The 25410-nt window shown below is 36.4% G+C and overlaps 1 protein-coding gene across 1 annotated transcript; it reads left to right on the top strand.

Moving 5' to 3' along the window:
• The first annotated feature begins 23545 nt into the window (after positions 1 to 23545).
• LOC116181105 (phospholipase A2-like) lies at positions 23546 to 24291 on the top strand. The gene is made up of 3 exons (XM_031501378.1): positions 23546 to 23725; positions 23772 to 24090; positions 24145 to 24291. Exons 1-3 carry the CDS (start codon positions 23554 to 23556, stop codon positions 24221 to 24223), a joined length of 570 nt encoding a protein of 189 aa, XP_031357238.1. The 5' UTR covers positions 23546 to 23553; the 3' UTR covers positions 24224 to 24291.
• The last annotated feature ends 1119 nt before the right edge of the window (positions 24292 to 25410 follow it).

The following is a 25410-nucleotide window of genomic DNA, read 5'->3' as shown; positions in this document are numbered from 1 at the left end:
TAATTGTAGATGAAGCAGCAATTGTCGATGGAAATTACAGCCGAAACCTCAAAAAGGTACACTAAATAAACGCGGTACTTGCGATAAAAAAGGAAAGAACGCAAATGTATATCCTCACTAGGAGCATAGGTGAATCCCGTCCAAACTAATTCCTTCGGAATTCCAAAATAATCAATCCAAACGCCAAAGATTAACATATTCGGAAGACGGCAATTAAAATTCCATGCGTTCTACCTCACGCTTTCAGCTGTTTTTTTTTAATCGACGTCCTAGAAAGGAAACAGGAAGATGAAAATCGACAACCAAAAATCACGCCGCTGGCAATTTGCGAGAAAAAATTTGCGTCGTTGTATTCCATCAATAGATGGAGCCATCTTTCAAATCGCTTTAAAAGTTACGGGGGTTCTTCAACAAGTAGTAAACCGTAAACAATAATAATGCTTATAATAATGTCTCTTAGAGACCTTTTATTGGCGACTCTCACGGAGCTATTGAAGGCTCACGAAATCTCTTATACACTTAGAAATTGTAGGAGACCCTTAAGAAAGCTTAAAGGCTCCTGGAGACTGTTTTGAAATCGTACGGCACCTTAAGGGCTACAAAGGTTGTTCAATATTTGGGTTTCCCAAACACGTTTAATTTCTCAACGTTTATAAAAAGCTTTAAAGGTCTCTTTTAAAAAATGTTGCAGAGCCATAGGGGGTATTCCCTCGGGTAGGTATCCCCTACCCCCCCAGACCCCCGGATCTATTTTTAATGGAAATGATTTCCTACTCGTCCCGAGACTCGTCCTATACATTTTCGGAAAGGGACTTTTCAACGCGTACTTGTGAAGAAACTAAAATTCGATGGTCTTTTTTAAAGTGCAATGAGAGTCCTTAGGGAAGCTCCGGTGGGGGGGAAGGGTCTGCCATACCTCCCAGTAAAGAAAAATTAATGACCCACTTTTTCTTCCATCATTTCATCACGAAATCATTTGTATACTCGTACGAATGACTGTTTCGTATATACTGGGGGGGGGGGGGGGGGGGGATCAATCCTTTGACGAGATAGTTTTCCTTTATTGACGTGTATATTTATTTAGCAAAATCATCATAAAACTTCTGAAACTTTTGAATTTAACTTCAAGCTTAGGTTCTCCCGTCGTTTCCATGGAAAAAGTATTGTTTTCGGTACTGAACTTCATTTTATTTCGTGCTTCGCGTCTCATCTTTCATAAGAATTTTAGGTGTCATTAGAATGCGCAATCGGTTGATTTCACCTACTCATTCAAACCTACTAAATGCCAGTTTAACATCTGCCTGCATTTTAAAGGCTTTTATAGATTAAACAAAAAACCACTAACCGTCCCAAAGAGTCTGCTTTTAAAGAGAGGGAGAATTTCAAGGACTCAGAAGGCATCTGGAAGAATGTTTGCGACTGTCAAAGCATTTTAAAGTCTGATAACAGCTTGATGGTCGAACTGGGGGGCGTGGTGGGTATGGTACTGTCGATAAAGGACGACTCGATCATCCTTTTTCTATTACTCTAGCATTCTCCTTGTAGTCTTTGGAAAAACCCGGTACTACGTTCTTCCCCAAAAACGTTTAATGATAATTTTCGAGAAAAGACCACAGAACTTAGAAGCAAAATACCCTCCAGCAGTGCTCTTGGCAAAGCAGCCTCGATATATGTGAGACATATGTTTCAAAACTCTCATGATTGTTTTTGGAAAAGGATAGCCGTATCGTGGTTCTAAGTTTGGTTTGGGGAAGAACGTAGTACCAGGGGGTCCAAGCGAGAAGAATGGAAGTCCCCCCCCCTTTATACGAAGATTCAATTATCTTTTCCCAAACACTACTATGAAAGCGCTAGAGTGAAAGAATTATCGAGGCATACTGGGGGGCGGGGGGGGGGGGCATTCCATATCAAGAAGAATATCAATACCAAATTTCGACGATGGGAAAAATTATATGCAGTGGTAACCATACCAGCGATGTAATAAAAGAAAGTCAAAGTGTGTTTTGTTGTGACCAATCGATATTCGTAAAGTGCGGAACCAAAACCAGAACGCATTTCATTTTGAACTCTTATCAATGTCGCAAGTACGACAATGCCAATCTAGATCTTTGACTGGCAAAAGATTACATGTCTCTCAAAGGAACTGCAATACCAAACAACGCTGACCTTTTCCTAGGGCAATTGGTCCACCTCGCGGGAATTTCTGGATCTATTGATATTTTTTCTTTTATTCCGACGTTTTGAATGAATTCGATTGTTTATTTATCGGCATATCAGAGATTCAGTTTGTGAACTCATTCCCACTTCAGTTCACCAATGTATTAGTACATTATGAGTATGATGAATATGGAAGTGGAACGCGATAAGGGATTTAATGCAACGCAGAGTGAAGAAATAATAAGAGGATTGAAGATTGAGAAGTCACGTTAGCTCATTCATTCGCTTGTTCAATTCTGAACTACGTCTTAGAATTAACGACATCGATAGATAAATTTGTGACCGAGTGTTTGCTGACACTTTTCGCCGTAAAGAGACAATTCCACGGATGAGAAATATTGTAACTGAAATGGTTACGACATCTGAGACTGCGGTTGAGGTCGAATTATCCACTTTGCGCTGGCATTTTCTGCACGAGGAACAAGTCACCTGTCTCAGGTGTGAGACCATGCTAACAAAAAACTTCTAGATTTTGAATATGAGTTGAATTTATCCTCCCAGGCCGTGTAATTTTCCATGTTACCTTTAAAAAAGTGGGTTTTATTGCACCATAGATGAGTCACCCCAAGTACTTTGTGTTGCAACTTGCTTTTAACTTGTCTTTGAAATCTTGTGATTTGACGTTATCATTCTTATCAATCAATTAATGCAACAAATTATCTTGTCGATTAACAACATTTTCACTATTGCTCATTCGAGGTTCTTGACTATTGAAATAAATTAAAACCGTGATTAGTGATACATGACATTTTTTATTACTTTCCGTAATAGATGAATATTTACATTTTGCATATATCTCTTGAGATTCCGGAGGGGATTCCGATGGTAGGATTCGAAACACGAGCACCTTGTACAGTCTCCCCGTGAGGTGGTTCCATTCAGGACAGTATTAAAAAATCATCAAACGATCATCTAACGTAATTCCTTATATCCCTATCCCTTGCAGCTTACGGAAAAGTTGTAAGCATTTGATTATCAACCTCCTTCCGCCCAAAATTCCACGTTACAAAATCGGAAGTAGAAGTTACCCAGTCGCTTCTGAGATTTTGAAAAAAATCGAAAGGTTACAAGGTCGTCGCGCGTTCAATTTGCGCACAACTAATCGTAATTTTTGATTTCTTTTAAATTGCATATTGCGATAATCATTAATTATTAAACGAACACACTATATACTGAACATGACCCAATTTTAAAAGTTAATATATGCGTTTTATTTCTATTATTAGCTTTCATCTATACTTTACATAATGCCATGTGAATGTAGCCAGCGGCCACCTTTATTAATTGTTTCCTTGCGTTGCTTAAATGCCAGTTGTGGTTTTGTGTTTGCTTACCAAACGTGGATATTTGGAATGGTTGACGAGGATGCGCGACGAGGACAATGGTGCGTGATAATTTTGTGCAAGACTCACCAGGAGGTGCGTGTGGGCGACTACATGCAAATTGGCCGAGTTTTATTGAATACAAGGCTAAGTGGAAGTGACGGAAGCGCAAATCGAGGCAGAATACTTTCAGAGATTGTCACGTCAGGTCCAGAAGATCGAAACAGCAGCGTGAGACCTCTACCGTTGGTTTCTCTACCTTATCTGCAGCAAGAGCTCAACCTTTTTTTTTGCATTACCGTCCTAACTGGGCTGTTTGCCAAGCATCTCTTCGGTCATCGAACATTCACTTCTGGTACATCCAGTCCTTGCATGTTATCCCGTCGAAAGAGTTCAAGTTACTTAACATGTTCTGCTCAGATCTTTCAGCTATCTCTTGCAAAAAAGCACGAATACTGTTAGTTGCAGCACGGACAGACAGACTGCAATAGCTAACCAGGTGTAATTGAGAATCCTAAAAGCTAAGAAACCAAATAATTTTTGATACCTTAAAAAAGTTTTCAAAAAACCAATTTCCCCACAACATTAAATGAGCCCTTAGTCCTTATTAAAAGTATTTAAGGCTGTATAAGAATCTTCTGTCTATATGAAGGGCCTTTAAGAGCTTTTATGAGTAAAAATCGTTAGTCCCAAGGGTCAAAAAGCTTCCAAGATCCTCTCAGAAACTGAAATTTATCCCAACTCTCTCTAAGAGCCGAGCTTTAAAGGCTTTCCGTGAGTCCCTAAAAATTTTTAAATGTGTTAATAGTCGCAAACAGTACCCAAGAGACATAAAAAGTCTCCCAGAATCTTCCAATGTCTAAGAGCGTTTGAAATCCGCATCTTGTTTTGCAGAGGGGTAATTCCATACCCATCCCCCGATACTACGTTCTTCTTTCAAGTTTACTCTTCAAAACGCTCATGATAGTTTTTGGGAAAGGACAATCGCATCTTGGTTCTACGTTCTGTGGTCTTTTCTCGAAAATTATCATTAAACGGTTTTGGGGAAGAGTAACGGGGGTATGGAATGCCTAACAACTTTTTCCCTGTTACCCTTGCACTCTCAGGGGTAGGCTTGGGAAGTAAGTGATTGCATCTTCATTTGCTGAGGGTCCAGACCCCCGCTGCTACGTTTTTCCCCAAACAGTATCACGAGATTGTCGAATGGTGAACGTTTTATGGGCGCACCGGGGGGTCTGGAGGTATGAAGTACCTCCAGGTATACGAGGATTCAGTTTCCCCAAAAATTATCACGAGGTTGTCGAAGGGTGAACGTTTTAGGCGAGCACCGGGGGGTTTGGGGGGTATAGAAAACCCCCCGGTATACGAAAATTCAGTTTCCCCAAAAATTATCACGAGATTGTCGAAGGCTGAACGTTTTAGGCGAGCACCGGGGGGTTTGGGGGGTATAGAAAGCCCCCCGGTATACGAAGATTCAGTTGCCCCTCTCCGAGGGTTACTTGTAAGACTCCACAGCAAATGAGAACTTCTTCCCTGTTATACTTGCACTGTCACGGTAATCTTGGGAAGTAAGTGATCCAGACCCCCGCTGCTACGTTCTTCCCCAAACAGTACCACGAGATTGTCGAATGGTGAACGTTTTAGGCGAGCACCGGGGGGTGTGGAGGTTTGGAATACCTCCCGGTATACGAAGATTCAGTTTCCCCCACGAAATTGTCGAAGCGTGACGTTTTGGGCGAACATCGGAGAGTCAGGGGGGACTCCACAGCAAACGAGTACCTACTTAACAACATTTTCCCTATTACTCTTGCGCTCTCATTGTAGCCTTGGAAAGTATGCAACCAAATCTCTGATTGCGCAGGGGGTAGGGGGTATGGAGCCCACGGTGCTATGCTCTTCTCTCTTTAAATCGCAATAAATTCAAAAATAACTGTATGATGCCTCTTAATCCGTGTTATTTAAATGATGCCAAAAAAGTCGGAGATTCCCGGGTGATGGACAAATTACCCTAGGGCAAGGTCAGCATTCTTTGGTAATTGCAGCTCCTTTGCGAGACACGGACAAACTTCCACAGCATTGACAATTGAAAAAAAATGCAGCTTGTCCCTGAGTAAACAGTTTCTCGTTCATTAATGCGGCGATCCCAATTTTTCATCAGGTCAAAGATCTAGATTGAAATGTTCGTACTTGCGATGTTGATAAAAGCTCATAAATAGTTGCTTACCTCAACAACAAATTTCCGCGATGAACCGATCGTTCTTTTTTCATAGCTGAACACGCCATTTTATTATTCGATTAACTTCATCGTTGCTCTTCCAACCATTAAAATCACGCACGAAATTTACGCTTACATAGTCGATATCTATCCCTTTTCTTATGCTTCGCTATTTATATTGTAGAAAAGAAGAAACGGACCCAACGGAAATTTTGCGGCAACGTCCCTTTACACAATTCCACAAAAAAATTCAAATGCATGCAGGTTTCCGTTATGTACTAACCAGAACTAACTTGGAAATGTCTAGATTTCAGAGTACCCTACCATCCTCCAGGTTTTTATGTTTTTTCTAGGTTTTTTAAACTACGTTTAGGACTATTATAGAGTTTTATGTAGATCTTTTTCCTAGAACACCGAAAGACTTTGCAAGACAATAGCAAACATCCTAACGATTTCTGGATGCTGTCCTGAACTTTCAATTCCTGTTTGGACATTTTATGCTTTTCAGAGTCTTATAAACGCTGTCCAGGGCAGTATCAAATCCAAGCTTTATATCGTTTTTGTGGCACTTCGCATAACCTTCTCAGAACTTTCAGGCTTTTTCTTAGAGCTTTGTAAACGCATTTCGGGTACCATATTTTTTTTTACCAATTTCGGCGACTGTCCTTTCCTAAAAACAGTCATGAGAATTTTGAAGGCATTTCGTAATTTTTTGTAAACATAGTACCGCGACCGCGGACCCACCTTCGTTTTTCGCAACATAGACTCGTCCGTCAGTTTGACGTTAAATTTTTTAAAATGGCTCATTCTTAGGAAAACGCGCGGATCGAAATTTTGGAAAGTTTAACACCCCTCACGGACGTCTCCGCGCCCTTTTTAACTCAAACTCACCAAAAAACGCTTCACTGATGACGTCATCCGTGCATGTTTTACTTGTTTGCAAATTTAAGGGATGAACAGACTAAATTTTGAGCAACTTTGCACGGAGACTCGATTCCGTCGAAAAACTTGACTATCACAAATACGCCGTGACCTTCAAGTTGGTTTCACCATTAGGTATATTGAATTAAAAAATAAAATCGCAAGTGCATATGAATTGAACTAAACCGCCCCTGATACCTTTATCTAAGGAAAACGGAGACAAATTTCCTGGAATATGCAAGATTGTGTATTTTCCGAGGTGTTTTCGAACGATTACGGCTTTGTGCGCCGGTGTACCATTCTGTTGAAATCAACAGTTTCCAACCTTGTATTGAAAATTTATCAACACTCTCTACTTGTAGAGGTCAAATAGTGACAATAAGGAAGTGTTTTTAATTTTTTTTGTATCTGTTCAAATAACCTCAAAAACCAAATCGTAAAATTTCGGATTTTGTGGCATACCTTTGGAAGTAATCGAAATTTTCTGGTTTTCTTTACAGTGATTATAACTGTTTATTTACGCAACTTTTCTCTAACTTGACCATCTTCTTTCCGAGATCCTCATGATAAACGTTCTTATCTTGGACACAGTGTATATGGAAAACGACTAAGCCTAATAACCATTTCTGAGAAAATGGAGGATCGCGCACAAATATTATGGATAATGATTGCTTTAAAAAGCACCCTCTAGTCTCCCGATCTATCAGAAGACGAAAAACGGACTTCAAAGCTCTGAAAGGTTCTACAAAACTCTAGGAAGAGCATAAAAATGTACAGGGTGAGTCAACGATTGCGCGGAGTAACTTAATGCTTTTGTATTATGATATGTTTGAATATTCTCCACATTTTAAAAATATTTGGAATTATACAGGGTGCGTCAACAAAGTAGGGCGCCCAAATGGAACTCCGCGCAATCGTTGACTCACCCTGTACAGCGAAGTTACTACGAGTTATGAGTAACGTAAGCCATAATGTTGAATATTTGGGGGAATTTTTTGTATTTGTTGATACGCTATCCAATTGTGAAGACAATTTTTATCTTTCCTACTGATATTTCGAATAAACCAGTACTTCTTTTGGTGCCTAAATTGGTTTGTACTTTTATTACCACCCTCGTATCTTCTCAGTTTCATACGGGGAGAGTTAAGGTAGAAATTGGGTGGCGCTGAACCCCATTGGTAAGTGGTAACGAAGTGAAGAAGATCATATGCCCAGAGGGAACTACCGCTGTGGAAGATCTCTACCTTGTATTTTATTTATAAAATGGGGTTTAATAAACAATTTTAAAAACAGCAGTAATCTTCATTGCGAAACGTTCATTTATGTTTTGTGTAGAAAATTGAAAATATGGTGGACAAGCGACCTTTTCTTAGCAACACATGCACATTCAATAAATCGGAGTTCGCGAATGCGGAAGTCTTACATTTACATTTGCCGTGCAACATTTTAATGTGAATTATGTAAATCGCGAAAGGAAATGTCTTCGTAATGGACGCCAAACAATTGAAAAGTGATATAATAATTCCCCCTAAACGAGTCTAACGATAACTGCAGTCGATCTTAATGGTATTTAATGCCGACATTACATTTTAAGAGGATAATTATAGTGTGACATGAGTTTTAACTGGTATGGACGGTAATAAAAATTTATCCTACATTGTGTGGGCGATCTCGATGTCGATCTCGCGATGACACTAGATCCTAACCGATTTCTCTTTCATTTGAAAATCGAGAAAATCGCGGATTTATGTGTAAAGTGTATGCGGTACCGCCCTTTCGGCCTTAATTGTTAGTTACAACCGGCAATTTAAGGTACATGACAAAGCTTTCACGCCATTTTAATTCTATGGAAATAACTCGCATTTGCGCAATTGCCTTTTTTTTCGAAATTTAGGCGTGGCCGAGACCCGAGCTTCAATTTCGTCAAAAATAAACGGAGTTTATTTGAAAATTATGTAATAGGCATATAAAGGTAATGGGCGATTTATAATCAGTCACGCTATGGTAAGTCGAGTGCGTGCGTTCCGCTGTATGACAGCGTTTTTCCACATTGTTCTCCCTAATACATTATTTCCTGTATCTGTCCCATATCTAAATTTAATATGCCTAATTGTATTTACATGGTAAACTGTTCGTTGGCGATCAAAACGAGCTCGCTTCCCCCTTCAAAAAAAATTACAACTGGAAAGCAATACGTCCTTGGGACAAAATAAAATCTAATGCAATCTACGCGCGCGATATGTAATTTTCTTAATTAATTTTTTGCCTTGCGCCAATTGGTTTTTTTTTGTTCTTCAAATTAATTTCGCCGCTGCCGCGCAAATAGCTTTCCATATGCAGTAGGTAAACGGTTTTCTTATCTCTCCAATCAAAGATAATTACGATTTTTTGTTCTGTGTTTGTTGAACTACCGTCTTTTAGATCTCTATTAAAATCGCCAGTTGAAATGGCGGAGACTCACGTTATAAATTGGCACTTTCTCCCCTTCAGGTAATTGTCGCCACTTGAAGGGGTTAATATTATCTTAAAAATCACGAACGAGCGTATCAGCGTCTTTAAAGTCAAAATAAACGCATCCCTTAAAGGAGAGGGTGGTTCTAAAACTGGATTGATTCGTACTTTCACTTCATTTACAGGGGTACATTTTCCCCTCTTGAAAGGGTGAATCTTATCTTTAAAATCACTACGAGCGTATCAGCGTCTTTAAAATTAGAATAAACGCATCCCTTAAAGGAATAGGTGACTCTAAAACTGGTACTTTCTCTCCATTTACAGGAGTAAGTTGCCCCACTTTAAGGGGTGAATATTATCTATAAAATCACGACGAGCGTATCTGCGTCTTTAAAATCAAAATAAACACATTCCTTAAAGGAAAGGGTGACTCTAACACTTGATTGATTCGTTAGAATCATCATTTCTATGTGGGGTAATTTCTCTCCATTTACAGGGGTAGGTTGCCCCTACTTTAAGGGGTGAATATTATCTTTAAAATCACGAGAAGCATATCGGGGTTTTTAAAATCAAAATAAACGTATCCCTTAAAGGAAAGGGTAACTCTAAAACTTGATTGATTCGTTAGAATCATCATTTCTACGTGGGGTACTTTTACTTCATTTACAGGGGTAAATTTTCTACACTTAAAGGGGTGAATCTTATCTTTAAAATCACGACGAGCGTATAAGGGTCTTTAAAGTCAAAATAAACGCACCCCTTAAAGAAGATGGTGGTTCTAAAATTGAATGATTCGTAAGAATCATCATTTCTAAGTGGGGTACATTCTCCCCATTTACAGGAGTAAGTTGTCCCTACTTTAAGGGGTGAATATTACCTTTAAAATCACGAGAAGCGTATCGGGGTCTTTCAAAATAAACGCATCCCTTAAAAGAAAGGGTGGCTGTAAAACTTGATTCATTCGTTAGAATCATCATTTCTATGTGGAGTACTTTGTTTCCATTTACAGGGGTAAATTGTCCCACTTTAAGGGGTGAATACTATCTTTAAAATCACGACGAGAGTTCAGGGTCTTTAAAATCAAAATAAACGCATCCCTTAAACCAGAGGGTCGCTCTAAAACCCGATTGGGAGGTTAGAATCACCATTTCTGTGGAGGCAATTCCCCCTACCCTCATCAACAACCGTATCAATGACTGAAAAATTATTGGGTAAATCGATTATGAAGAATCGCTGGAAAATATTTTCAAGTTCTAAAAATGACCACCAGAGGGCGGAACTGCCATCTTAAATTTTAAAATTGCATTTTCTTTAAATTTCGCATAATAAACAAACAAAATTTTTTTCACATTTTTAAAGAAAACCAGTTTATCTATCATTTTCGTAAAAACAAAAACTCAGTTATTTCAAAAACAAAGATGGCGTGGGGCGTTCAATTGTTTTTGCAATAACTTGCGTTAACTTCTTAACCGTTTGACCGATTTTAACAAATTTGGTATGATTGAAAAGGGCATTCCTTGAGCAATGAGAATCCACTAGAATATAGTTAATTTAGTTGAATCCTTCTCCGCCAAAGGGGTAGCTTTGACACTATGAGCCAAAATTAATTAATTAATCTCATTTTCCCAATGTTTGAGGTTAGGAACGAGATTTTGAAAAACGCTTTTCACTGGCCTCTGGATGTTATTTGGGTACTTTTTCATAAATTTATTTTATATTCTATTTGATTTTTTTTTATTTTGGATCATAGTGTCAAAACTAGCCCCCTGGCAGAGAACGATTCAACTAAATTAACTATATTGTAGTTGATTCTCATTGCCCAAGGAATGCTCTTTTCAACCATACCAAATTTGTTAAAATCGGTCAAACGGTTAAGAAATTAAAGCAGGTTATTGCAAAAACAATTGAACGCCCCACGCCATCTTTGTTTTTGAAATAACTGAGTTTTTGTTTTTACGACAATGATAGATAAACTGGTTCTCTTTAAAAATGTGAAAAAAAATTTTTTAGTTTATTATGCGAAATTTAAAGAAAGTGCAATGTTAAAATTTAAGATGGCAGTTACGCCCTCTAGTGGTCATTTTTAGAACTTTAAAATATTTTCCAGCGATTCTTCATAACCGATTTACCCAATAATAAACCGGAATTTTTTTAAATTTCGCCAAATTTAAACTTGAATTTGAATCATCCTGTATAATACAATAGCTCTTCCTTTAATTGCGATCTCGTTTTTGTACTTTTGATATCAAACAATTTTCAAATTCGGAAATTTCTGCTCTCATTTTAATTACATCTTAGGTAAAAAATCTGTATTTGTATTAATTAGAAAGCATCAATCCGTTTGGTAACATTCGTATTGACTACAGAGGAGCCAAATTAATTAATTCTCCCTTAATTGCGATTAACTTATAATTATAAATTTCACATTTTCAGAATAAATAATCTTGAGGCTTGTTATGCGCTACAAAAATGTATTTCGGCTCTCGATTTTATCTGTTGCGCTTAATTACTTAATTCTGTCCACAAGTAATTTATTATTTTGATGTCGAGTAAGTTTAAATTAGGAATCTTTAGTGGAATTACGTTTATACCTCGGTTTATACCATACACAATGTAGTCTCAATTTAATCATCTATTCACTGCCAGATTTCATTAATTCATTCTACAATTTTTAAATTTTTCTAATTAATTTAAATTTTTAAATAAAAGTGGAAGTGCGCTTGATAACATTGATCATAAGTATTCCAATATTCGCGTTGAATATGGCAATGGTAAATGCATGTTAATTCAATCCCCAATTTTAAGCAGACCCAACGTTCCAAATTATGCTGATTAATTAAATCATTCCTTAAGCAATTATGATATAAAATAATAATTTGACATTTGGACCCTCTTTTACCTAAAATTGCATTTGAGGTTATGATTCATAAAATCTTCTTCTCTCCATCTCTACTCTCTACACAATCAAACGCCATCTCCATGTCAAAAAACCAAACTTTTTCGCTTCTCTAAGCATCTCTTTGCAGAAGGTCCTTATAAAAATGTCAATAGGCGCAAATCTTTTGGAATAAGAAGAAATTGGTGCGTGAAAGGTTCACAGTTGCCTTATTCAGCAATTTAAATAGAAAGAAGAAGGAATAAAAACAGAAAATAAAGGCGAGAAACTACAAAATCCTTCCACGCCATCAGAATCGGCATTCTCATGCAGCTATTCGACAACCGTTACACTAATTACAATTGCCAATTTGAATAATTTAATTCATTTTCAACCTTCCTAATATAGACAGTAAGCGATTTTCGGCGATCGAAACGACTCTCCGCCAATTTAAGCTTATAAATAAAAATTTTTTTCGGATCGCTCGCCGACTTTGCGGAAGAACGCCCGGGGTGGGAAAAAGACCGTCGTCGCGAAGCGTATCCATCAGCGTGCTCATGTGAAAATATTTTAATGGATTATCGAAACCGTTTTAGAATTAAACAGAAGTATCCGGTTTAACGAATTTATTCCATAATTTGATGTTTTAAATTGTTATACCGGAAATTAATTCGTATTGCGCGTCGCCAAAGCCCGTGTCGTAAATTACGGCTCGTTCTTCTTTCTGTTTTTTGGCGCAAGCACCCACGGTCGTTGAGTTTGTGTCAGAAATTGAATGCGATCTAAATTGACTTTTATTATGCACTTACGCTGGGCTGCTAATAATAAACGAATCGTTTTGTAAATGTTTGATTATAATGACTAAGGTTAAAAATGGTCGCTTTGTTGCCGATTCAATTCGGATTGTTGAATTGTGCGCCATACAAGATCTTTAATACGAGAACCTTCAGTTTCGGATGGAAACCGACCTTTTCCGACTGAATTAGCATTGGAAGTAGACTTCGGAATCCAGCTTGCGGAACCAGAATCCAATGTCCAGAATCCAGAATCAAGTGTTTGGCGTCCGGGATCCATAATTGACAATTTAAAATCCGGTAAAGATAATCGGCATTCCAAATTGGGATCGAATCGAATCCGAAGTGATTCCAAAATTCCAGATCCCTAATTCGAAATATAGAATCGAAAATTTGGAATCGGATTCCAGATATATTCGGAATTCATTATTCCGGAATTTGGTGCACATATAATAAGAGCGTAATTAATTAATTCTTCTCTCTCTGCTCTCTCTTAATTAACGTGAACATACTAACGCAGACTTTTTATGACCCATGTTAACAAAGTAATTCCACTGAATGGTGTCAAAATTTGAAAAATTACGTCTCGTAATAATTAATTAAGCCTGGTTGTGAATAAATAATTAAATTGACAGCTCTTTGTATAGTTTTCTAATTTAAAATTATTCAGTTAAACTCATTGTAGGAGAAATTAAGTAATTAGTCGCATGAGACAAAATTTTTAGCTCACACCTCGAAACGTAATTCCGTTTAACAACATTCAAATTTGAAATTAGCATTATAAAATGTATAATTAGGGGATGTTTAATTAATTAATATGGAACTAAATAAGGATCAAAACTTTTAAACCCAATACCGGGAGCTTACAATTCAAATAAGTAATTAAGATCGTAACCAATAATTTCAATGACATTGCTGGTGAAACTAATTAATTAGGCCTTTGAAGATCAACGCAAATGAGGCAAAAAAATCTCTAAATGTAATTCAATCGAAAATAGTAATTATCAAAATTATACGAAAAAGATGGAAATTAAGAACAGATTTAATTAAGCTTCTGCAAAACGTATCCGAACAATATCCTATTATAAAATATGTACTTAAAAAATAGATTCCAAATTTTTTTAATTAGATGGTTTGAAAATATGTAAAAGATTATAATTGGGAACGAAATTATTTATTTAATTAAATTAAGTCTCTAAACCGAATGTAATTTGCCGATTGAATTAATTAATTACCCTTCGCACTAATAACGAGAATATTGTAATACTACATTTTCATGACCAATATTATCAAGTGTAATTCCACTCAACAGTTTCATTAATTGAAACTAACCCGATATCCAAATCCAAATAAAAAAAATTGTGGGAGGAATTAATTAATTAAGCGCGCGAGACAAGTCGGCAGCCGAAGAACATTTTTGTAGCGCTTAAATTCCAACCTAATTCTGACTCAAAATTATATATAATAATAAATGCGAATTAAAAATTTTTAATTATAAGTAATCAAACGAGAATTAATTAATTTGTCTTCTTTCTAGTTAATAGAATTACTGAATTTTAGAATAACTAAGATTGAATTACGATTAAAGGTACAAATTATCAAAATGATCCATGTAAAAATTACCCAAAGGTCGTGAAATGAGTTTTTTTAATTTTCCTCCCCCCGATCCCTCACTGCAACGTTATGTTCTCTCGCAAAACGATCACGTATAATTCCACTTGCTGTTGCAGTTTGCTAATTTGAAGTGAATTCATATGAAAATTAGCACCAAATAAATTATCATTGATGAGGATACTAATTATTTATTTCTGTGACTGCCCCTTGAAATTTAGTATCTGTTCCCGCAGATCAATTCATTAATTAATTAAAGGTCTTCATAATTAATGCTGAATTTTTAACCCATACTTATAATTAATGTAATTTAACACAAATTGGAAATTCAGTTATGAAAACAATGAGAATCTCTGGCGGAATTAACTAAGTTGCCTAATTTCAGGCTCGGATTATAAAAAAGTTGACGCTTCTTTAAAATCAACCCCACTAAAGTGAAGATGAACTGCGTTTCCAAATTATTAACAAATTGTTGTTTCTTAGAAAACAATTATTATTAATTATTTATTATTAAAGATATGTTTAATTAATTAATGAGTCATTAAAATAAGAACGACGATCAGAATTTGGAAAGCCAATGCCTAGAGCAAAATTCTTGTAGCGTTCAAGCACCACATAATTACTGTAATTCATACGGAATTAATTAATTTAACTTTCAAAATGACAAAAAATTAACTTCCAAATTGTAATTTGTAATATGTACTTACAATTAAAAGCATGCATTGCTATTCACTGAATAAGGTAGTTGAAAGGATGATCTTCAACTTCAAGTGCCATTTCACTTAATTAACTCATATCAAAATTGTAAAACAAAACATAATGAATCTTTATGTAATTTATTAAATCTTAAATTTAAAGTTAATTAGAAAAAAATTAATAATTAATTAATGAAACTTGTAAGTCAATAATTAAATTGATTATGACACAAATTTTATTCCACTTTCAATTATCTAGTCTAGTATCTAATTAGTTAAGGAGCTTTGGTAAACATAAATATGTTTGTAGCGCGTAAATTTTAGCCTAATTTTGCTTAAAAATTATTTAATATCATAAGTGGAGGCGGGATTTATTGCTGTAAATTTCGAATGGTGTAAGGAGAAATAAAACAACAATTTATTACTTGATAATTACAAGCGTAAATCCACTTAACAGTTTCAACAATTGAAACTAATTATAAAATTTAAAATTGTGGCGCAAATGTAATTCCCGAGGTAATTCTACTAAAAAAGCTTCCTAATATAAAGTTGCTATCAAAATGACCTAACAATTGAAAATTAAATGTCAGAGGAATTAAAGTTATTCATTATTGATGATTAATTGATGATTATTAATATGTAATTAAAATAAGTATGAGATTTAGAATTTGAAAAGTCAATACAAAGAGTAAAATTAAATTCTTGTAGCGTTCAGTGACAGTTTCAAGTTTGAAATAATTTGTAATGGAATCGTAATTCCTGTGGAGTTAATTAATTTATCTTTCGAGCATAAACACAAGTGACACAAAATTAACTTCCAAATTATAATTTGTAATAGTTAGAAATTGAAAGCACGAATTGCCACTAACGGAATAAGTGATTGACATGAGGATCTACAATTTCAAGTGAAATTTCACTTAATTATTTCGTATCAAAATTGTAGAACAAGACATAATGATCTAGGGCGGTAATACTAACCTATCCAGCGATTTTTCGTGAGCGCCGAATTTTTATGGCCGATATTAACAAAGGTAATTTTACTTGAAAATTGCAATTAATTAGTAACAATTTGATGAATTAATTAATGAATTCTGGTTGTAAGTCAATGACCTTGGGTTATGTTATTCTACTAAAATGGTTCTCTAACTTAAAATGAGTTGATATCAGTGAAAGAAATTCTAGCTGTGTTAGGAACTAATTAATTAAGGGGCTAATAGTAAAATCAAGAGCAGAAATACATGTTCGTAGCGCATAAATTCTAGCATAATCTTGCTTCAAAATTATTTAAAATCAAAAGTGGAGGCGGGATTTATTTCTGTAAATTGCAACTGACGTAAGTAAAAATTATACTACAATTTTAATTACCTCATAATTACAACTGTGATTTATGTAACAAATTAAAAAAAATTAATTTAAGAACTAATTTTGTAAATGCTTAATGACGCGTTCAACTTAAGACAATTTGCGAATTTTGCGATGAAGATTTAATTTAATTTAATTAACTACTGTTTGAGATTTAAATCAAAAATCACTTAATTTAATTAAGCTTCTGTGGAATCAAGGACAAGGTAAAACAAAATGTTTTCAAATAGTTAGAACTTAGAAATCTAATTAAGCTTCTTAAAGTAAGAAGATCATTAATTAATTGATAAGTAATTAAAATAACTAAGAGAAAAAATTTGAAACGCCTATAGGTATCTAGAGCAAAAAAACAAATTCAAGCGAATTTAATTATTTCAGTTTCTTCAAAATCGGGAATCGCCGATTCAGGACCCGTAATCCTACTTTGAGAATCAGGCGTCTGGATTCCAGAATTATTAGTTCGAGTCCAGAATCCAGATCCTGAGAATCTGACACCAAAAATGAAAGATTTCAAGAATAAACCCTAAAAACGTCCTAGAAGACGCAAGGTTTCTAGAAAACTGTATGTCGAGGGGATGATCTACCTGATAGCTTCCAATATGGACGTATTTGTTTCCATGGAAATTCACTGTCAGATAAATTGGGCTATGGGATGAAAACCCCATCGGAAGAATCCTAAGCAGTTTTTGAAGAAGATTTCTGGGAAACCTTCTAAGGACATCTTCAATAGACATTTTTGTATATTTCTAAAGAGATTTTCGAATATAATGAGATTATTTTCAAGAGGATTCTTATACGTAAAGGTATCAATTGTAGAATATTTCGAAGGATCTTTGAACTTGGTCAACATCTTGAGGATTTTTTTCAGGTTCTCTGTGGGAAAATGCAAAAAAATAAATGTAATCGCCTATATATTTAAGGGCGCGACTGATTTTGGTTGGTCAACATTTTACAATTTGTGCAGCAATTTCATTAGTGAAACGGAAAAATGTCCTATCTCAATAGTATAAAATAAAATCTCGGTTTTTCGAGTCTGTTTGTGATTATTATTAATATTTTAATTGGAAACGCCTTCAGCCAGTAAACGTAGGGTATTCCTAGAGCAATTGTCATAAAGATAATACTCATCTAATTGCGCTACGAATGCATTCAAATTTTTACACCTAATATCCTCAATAAGGCGGCAACATCACAAACGGCAAACCGTATTTATTACTTTATTTAGATGTCAACGTTCCTCGCCAGCAATTGCGCAGCAATAAAACCATTAGCGTACTTACACGTTTTTTTTCTCTTTCCTATCCTTTCGCATCGACGAGAACAAACGAAATTGATTAACTAAAGTCAGCAGGTAAGCCGTGCGATAGTTATTACCTGTAACAAAAGGGATATAATTATAGGGAGCATAATTGAGCCGGAAAAGGAAATCGTATATCAACCCTTTTGAATATCAAAACGCAGTTAGTCTGTAAATTTAAATTGCTCCGCGCTCTTTTACAACCAATCATATCAATTTACTCTCTGTCTTATTGGGATAATTAACTTTATTTGTTTCTGATGTTAATGTCAATTCGTTTAGTATACTCCTAATCGAAATCAAGACACTCACTTTTGGAGTACCCTGTATGTAGTAAAAAATCACGTCGAGTCACAATTGATGACAAACATCCGTAAATGTTAAATCAAAAGTGACACGTATAAGAAGCATTTGTCTTTGAGAGCTTTCAACTCTTCAAAAACATTTAAGAACCTTTAAGGGTCGAACTTTTCACGATGGACTCAGTCTTCAAAAGGAATTCAGAATATTCCATACCCCCCCCCCCCCCCCCCCCCGGTAGTACATTCCCACAAAAAATGTATAGCGTCAGCAATTACATCAGAATTTTAGAGAAAACACTATCGAAGTTATCGCCATGGTCCTGTGGAGTATGGAACTTTCGTCAAGAGAAGAAGATCCGATGGTCTTCTCTGAAAATATCACGAGAGGATTCGTCAGGGCTTAGAGTTTTACGTTTAACGTAGCACCGGGGGGTCTGGGGGTATGGAATACCCCCCAGGGGTAAATATTTGCAAACCGTTTTCAAAACGGAATTGTCATAGTAGATTTAATTAAAAAGTAATGTCTGTACTGGGGGTATTCCATACTTCCCAGACACCCCCCGGTGCTACGCTCACCCTTTCTTTTTAGGAAGTGCCATTAAATTTACTTTTCCTGCTAAATATTTAATACACGAGTCCTAAGGTTGAGCGTTTTAGGTGCAAACGTAGCACCGGGAGGTCTGGGGGGGCATGGAATACCCCCCAGGGGTAAATATTTGCTAACCGTTTTTAGAACGCCACTGTTATACAGCGGTTGTCGGGAAATGGTCTGTACTGAGAGGATTCATACCCTCCCCTCCCTCGCCGGTACTACGTTCTCCCCCAAAATGGTTAAAACGAGGGGTAAACCGCGATGGGAAATCAGTGTACACGTTTGAGGAAATCTATGGGAAATCATAGGAATTCCGGAGGAACTCCTAGGAAAGCTAAGAATTCCAAGGAATTCCATGTGCATTCAGGAGGAATTCCAAGGAAATCACAGGAACTCCGAGGAAATCAAGGGAACTCTAAAGAAATCAAAGGAACTCGTGCTGCATTTTATTATTTAATTTGGTCTTAACTAATTTTTTATTTGTTTATGGTATTTTTCTCATTTAATAATGAGTTTTTCTCATTGCAAATAGGTCTATTAAAATATAAAATAGTGTTTCGTCTAAGGTCGTGTTTTTATCCGTCCGTCCGTCCGCTCGTTTTGCGACGCTACTAGTTCTTTATCTTAAGAGCTATTGTTCTACTTTTTTCGCTATTTGGTTCGTTATGGTGTCGAGTCTTGTACCAAGGAAGGAATTTTTCTGTACCGCTTACAAAAAAAGTTATTGTAAAAAAAACAAAAAACCGTTTTTTACATGTTCCATAATTTTACACTTTTGCCGTTTATTAACGATCCTAGAGATCGTTTATAATTTTTCATTGCTATCTGTCGCCTGCCGGTTGGTCTCTCCGTCTGTTCCTTTGTCTGTCTGTCCATCTATCTGTCCGTGTGAACGATAACTTTGTTTAGAAATGTTCGATCGCTTTTACATCTCCGTGAGTTATGAACTGAATTGCATGAAATTCAATATGGGCATAGATTTAGCTATATAATACGCAATGCCAAAAGTTGAATCGAATCGATTCAAAATTCACAGTGCCCTTTTCGCATCTCGACCATAAACCGAATTGCAAACTTTTTTACTTATAAAAGTATTTGAATGAAATTTGATACATAGGCACTATAAAGGAAAATCAAACGGCCAATTTCAAAATTTGGTTTTGCGCATGCGCAGTGCCAACTTTTTTATTTATGGAAGAATTTAAACGAAATTTGATACATAGGCACTTGGATAAAGGAAAATCAAACGCCAGTTTCAAAATTTGGCTTTGCGCATGCGCAGTGCCAACTTTTTTATTTATGGAAGAATTTAAATGAAATGTGATACATAGGCACTTGGAATAAAGAAAAATCTAGCGCCAGTTTCAAAATTTTATTTTGCGCATGCGCAGTGCCAACTTTTTTATCTATGGAACTATTTAAGTGAAATTTGATACTTAGGCGCTTGGAACAAAGGAAAATCTAACATTAGTTTTAAAATTTAGGCTTGCGCATGCGCAGTTCCAACTTTCTTATTTAGAAAAGCATTGATATGAAATTCTTCTCATAAACTGAAATTGAAGTAGCACGCCAACAATGGATTGCCCATGTGCAACGCTATCTTTCACATTTGTGGCCGGATTTATACGATTTTAACAGAGTTGCATCTTACAAATGGGAAATGAATGCAAGTGGAAATGCGCTTTATGTAAATCGTTTACGATTACTTTTTAAGTTGACACTTGACACTTTTATATTTTTTTTATGTTTTTACCTCGGGTTTTACTTACCAGGAAATTGTTAAATCAACGGAATAACAATGAAATAATTAAAAAACTTTAAAAAATCAGAGGAACTCACAGGAACTCCAAAAGAAAATCGAGGAAACTCCAAGGAAATCAGAGGTATTTCGTGGAAGTTGGAGGAACTCGGAGGAAATCAGGGAAACTCCGAAGAAATCAAATGAACTCTGAAGAACTCGAAGGAACTCAGAGGAAATCTAATATTTATAGGAAATCAGTGTACAAAATTTGGGTTGCGGTTTACTCCTCGTATAAAACTATTGCACCAAACACAAATACACAACTTACGACAATACTTTTATTACAAATCAGATACTTCAGTCTTACACAAAACAGTAACATATGCAGACAAATCTTACACGCCACTTAACCTACACGAAACTAATATACTCCCACCCACATCCAAACTTACATACATCACAAATAACATACAGACATGGAACCAAAAGCCTTTACATGGACGATTTCCACAAGAGGTTAGCCAGGATTGTGTTGATTCTATAGCAACGCACACTTGGTTGTCTGAATGTGATATCTTCCCGTAGACTGAGGGTTTCATGTTAGCAATACAAGACCAGGTCATTAATACACGCAACTATAAAAAACACATACATAAAGACCGAATTAGTCCGCTAAAATTCGATTTAAATATTCCCGAAACCGACCCTGGCGCGACGAAAAAAGTCAAGATTGCGCTCTGTTTCGTTTCCGTGGAACACGTGTTTTTTTTTCTTCGCTGCTCTACATTGAAATGGGCCATAATTTACAATAAATGTGTCAAATATAACGCTATGCGAGGGAACTTAATGATCCCTATCGACATTAACAATTTTCGTCTAGGATTTGTTTAAAAAGGGAGAGAATGCAGCAGAGGTATTTGTGCTGTTGTTGAGGGCAGATGTAATTTTTACGTTACGAATGGTGAGTGCAGTTTCGACAATTACAAAGGTGATGTACTCGTTTTTTTATCTCTGCGTCTATTGCATCCATCTAATAATCATATGATCGTGTTCGATTATTTACCAATTGAATATTATTCTCGTACAGCGTGATTATTGCCATTTGGAACACACTCTAGATAAAAATTGCACTTTTAATTATATTGGTCACACTTTGAACTAAATGCATATATTCTACAAATCTGTTGTTTTCCAATTTACAGTTTTCCTTTGTCCCAAGCGCTGGCTACAGGAATTACTGACCGCTTTACGTGTTTTATTTGTATTTAGATACTGTATGTTCCCTCAGGGGCGATATTCAATACAAGTATGCAGAACTACATTTTAATTTATAATTGAATTTATTGCAGCGCATTTCGCTATTGTTTGCCTGAATATGTTACTGTGTATTTACAGGGTGCTTCACCTGGGGGCGAGTGACGTACGTTAGGTGGTTGATTGTTACATATTGCACTTGGCATTGTGAATTAATTACTTGATACTAATGTTTGCCACATGTTTCGTGGTGTTTGTTATAATGTGATACTATCGTTATGCTCCTACTATTTATTTGAACCGGGTGATTATGATTATTAATATTTGGTAGGGTGACTTGTTTCGAATATGTACTGTGCTATATTTGATACCGATGTTTAATATCTCGGTTTGACGTAACAGAGGCTGGCTAAAGTTCAGAACTGACATACGCAGAGATATATGTTTTATGTACTGTTTTTGTGTCTTTGAAAAGAGCCATCTTACCGATATTGCTAATCAATCCGATTAGTCGATCTCTGACATGTAGTGACCGAATATTGGTTTTGTGTTAGTCTTTGTTATGCCAGTGCAAATATGTCAACTGTCAACGCCTACATAAATTGTGTATATTTTGTTTATGTATGCGTGCGAGTTTGCCGATGGTTGCTCTGTTATTTATGTTATGTCATGATTTGTCTTTTGATCGGTTATTGTCAGTACTCATGGTAGAGAGCCTGGAGTTCGGTAATTTATAACCCGGCATTTTAAGGCTAGTGGGTTGGACTGGCCCTAGAGATGTGTGAATGAAAGAGTTGGGGTCCCGCTTAGTCGTACATGAGGGCGCAGGCAAGTCCCGGCCTCACTTCCGCAGGGATCTGCTAAAAGCGTACGACGTGTTCCCGTTGTGCCCTTTGTTTTTTTGTATCTGTTTTGTATCCTTCCTGTGTGAAATGCTCTTCTGAGAGGCCAACTCCTAGCGATTTCATACAATGTTGACATGTCATGGCCAGAGCAACTAAAGACTACTCGGTGTGGGATTTGGACTGATCACCCAATATCCAAACTTATATGAATTTGTTGTAATGTTTTAATGATTGTTTTTTTGTTATGTGTGTGAAATATTGATTCTTTAGGAATTCCAGCGGAGCCTGTGGTTCAACATTATCTTAATTTACTTGATAACCATCATAATATGCATTCATGCCATTACAGATAACTACTAATTTTGCTATAAAGATCAATATTAATTTGTTGGCTGGTTTTTTCTTGGTCAGTTCTTTTTTTCCCAGCCTATTGTTATATTTGTTTCTACTCGGTGAACTACCATTTTCTAAATTTAATCTTGCAATGCGAATTATTATTGGATTAAATCTCCGTTTTTAACTTTAAGCATGTATTTGTTTTATTTGTATTCCTTACTTGATCATCACTCCGACAAGCAACACATATCTTGTAGCGACTCTTAAAACACAACGTGGTAAGATGGTCCTATTATTCGGTTATTCAAGTTAGGTAGCTTTGTCTAGACGGTACATCACAAGGTGTATAATATGAATAATACAGGACCTAGAATAGAGCCTTGTGGGGCCCCACAGCAAATCGGTAGTGCATCAGATTTAGTATTATTTAGTAGTACCAGTTGCTTACGATTTTTAAGATAGCTTCCCATCAATGTAGTTGCTTAGGCCAACATAATGTAATAAACTTATTAAAATTTCATGCCTAATTATTATGTAGAAGGCCTCGCCTAATGGTATTGATCATTCCCAAATTATTGCCAATAAAAAAAATGCGTAAAACTAAGAGAGTGAATGCCCTTGTGCGAACACGGCTATCAAAAGTTAAATAACTAATCTCGTCTGCACAGTACAGCTAATATTTGCTGATCTGTAGACAGTAGGTACCTATATAATTCTAAGGCAATGATAAAAAACCACGAAATCATGAAGGCAATTACAGCAGTAATCATCTCGATGCTAATTGCGAATGTTTGGGCGAGTACCGTCACTTATTTGGACAGTACCACGGCCACGCCTGAAACTAAAGAAAATGATGATGATGATCCCTGGTATATGTGGATTCTAATCTACCCCGGTAAGTGCACTCAAAATCAAAACGTAAACTAACGCCAGAACGACAGGTACGAAGTGGTGCGGCGCAGGAAACATCTCGGACACTGAAAACGATCTCGGTAGCGCACACGAGACGGACGGATGCTGCAGAGCCCACGATTACTGCGATGACACCATTACGGCCAACGCAACCGCTCACAATTTAACAAACAACGCCCCTTTCACATTGTCGAACTGCAAATGCGATGATCAGTTCTACGCGTGTCTCAAGAAGGCCGACACATCGAATTCTAGAAGAGTCGGGCGTATCTTCTTCAACTACTTAGGAACGAAGTGCTTTAGGGAGGATTACCCTGTTGTGAAATGCACCAAAAGCATATATTTTCCGTACGTACAAACGGACGTAAAGGTAACTTAATTAGACGAATTTATTATTTGCAGACGATACAAATGCCTCGAATACGAATATGACACCACCAAAGATAAAAAGTACCAATGGTTTAATGTTCCACAGTTCTGATGGAATGCAGACTGATTTTGTAATTTATTTACTTATTGTTCAATACAAATAAATGTGATTTATTTTGACATTTTGAATAGTTTCTTCTGTGGTTTTCAGGATGTGTGAAAATTGTTTCAGTCAATTGTGATGAGGTATTTTAAAAAAAAATTGATGTTGATAGCAGAGATACCACTCGCACACTTGCGCATGCGCGATTCTGCCTCATTTATATCCGATCACGATAAGGAGTCGAGCAGGAGACTATGGTCGGTAGGAATTAATCCCTTTCGTTGAGACCATTCATTAGAGTACCATAAAGGATAAAACCCGTTCCCCCCCCCCCCCGCCCAATCCTTCTTTTGATTTGATAAGGAGCGAGAAAGTAGGGCGGTAGTTGGTACAAAGCAGTTCCTTTTGTTGAGACCTTTAATTGGAATACCATGAAAGATAAAATTAATTTCTAACACCCCCTCCTTGCCCCCGACCACCTACTGATCTCGGAGAAGAGTTGTGCAGGAAAGTTATAGTTTGTACAAACCAATTCACTTTGGTGAGACCTTTCATTAGAATACCATGAAGGGTAGAACGTGTGTTCACCCCCCCCCCCACCATTTTCAAAAATTTTACTTGGCACCATTAAAGGCATGCATATGCAAATTCTTTTGAAACCAATTGGTGTCAAAGTTATGCACGTTGTACACTCAAAGACAGCATCTCAAGAAATAATTCATGGGCAAGGGGGGGAGTTCAACCGCAGCAGTGGTCTGGACGGACGGACGGACAAAACGCAAATAATAACACAATTTTTTTTATTTCTAAAAAATGCTCTAAATATACAGGAAAATCACCTGCCTATTAAGGTCCTTGCGTAACACGTCCTGCTCGCATCCACTGGCGAAACCTCAGTACCTACCTTCAGGGGATGGGGGTCCTCGGAGCGAGATCTTGAGAGGAATGTAACGCGCTTCTTATAAAGTCCCACGTTGGATGTCAAAATGTAATGGCGGTCCTGGATCAGACGAAATGTGTTGCAATTTTGTGTTTATATACATTTAAAAATGATTAAGTAATATGAAATAAAAACAATGATGTAAGAATTGTCAATAAAAAAAAGTTGTATTCGTTGCAATTAAAAATTTATTCACAAATCGCGAACCAAATTATATTTCGCACTGACAAAAATCAGTATATGGTCCTATCGAAGC

The sequence above is a fragment of the Photinus pyralis genome, unplaced genomic scaffold (genome assembly GCF_008802855.1).
Source record: "Photinus pyralis isolate 1611_PpyrPB1 unplaced genomic scaffold, Ppyr1.3 Ppyr1.4_LG9, whole genome shotgun sequence".
Taxonomy (NCBI): domain Eukaryota; kingdom Metazoa; phylum Arthropoda; class Insecta; order Coleoptera; family Lampyridae; genus Photinus; species Photinus pyralis.
Note: the sequence above shows the minus strand (reverse complement) of the source record. Positions and strands in the feature narration are given on the sequence as shown.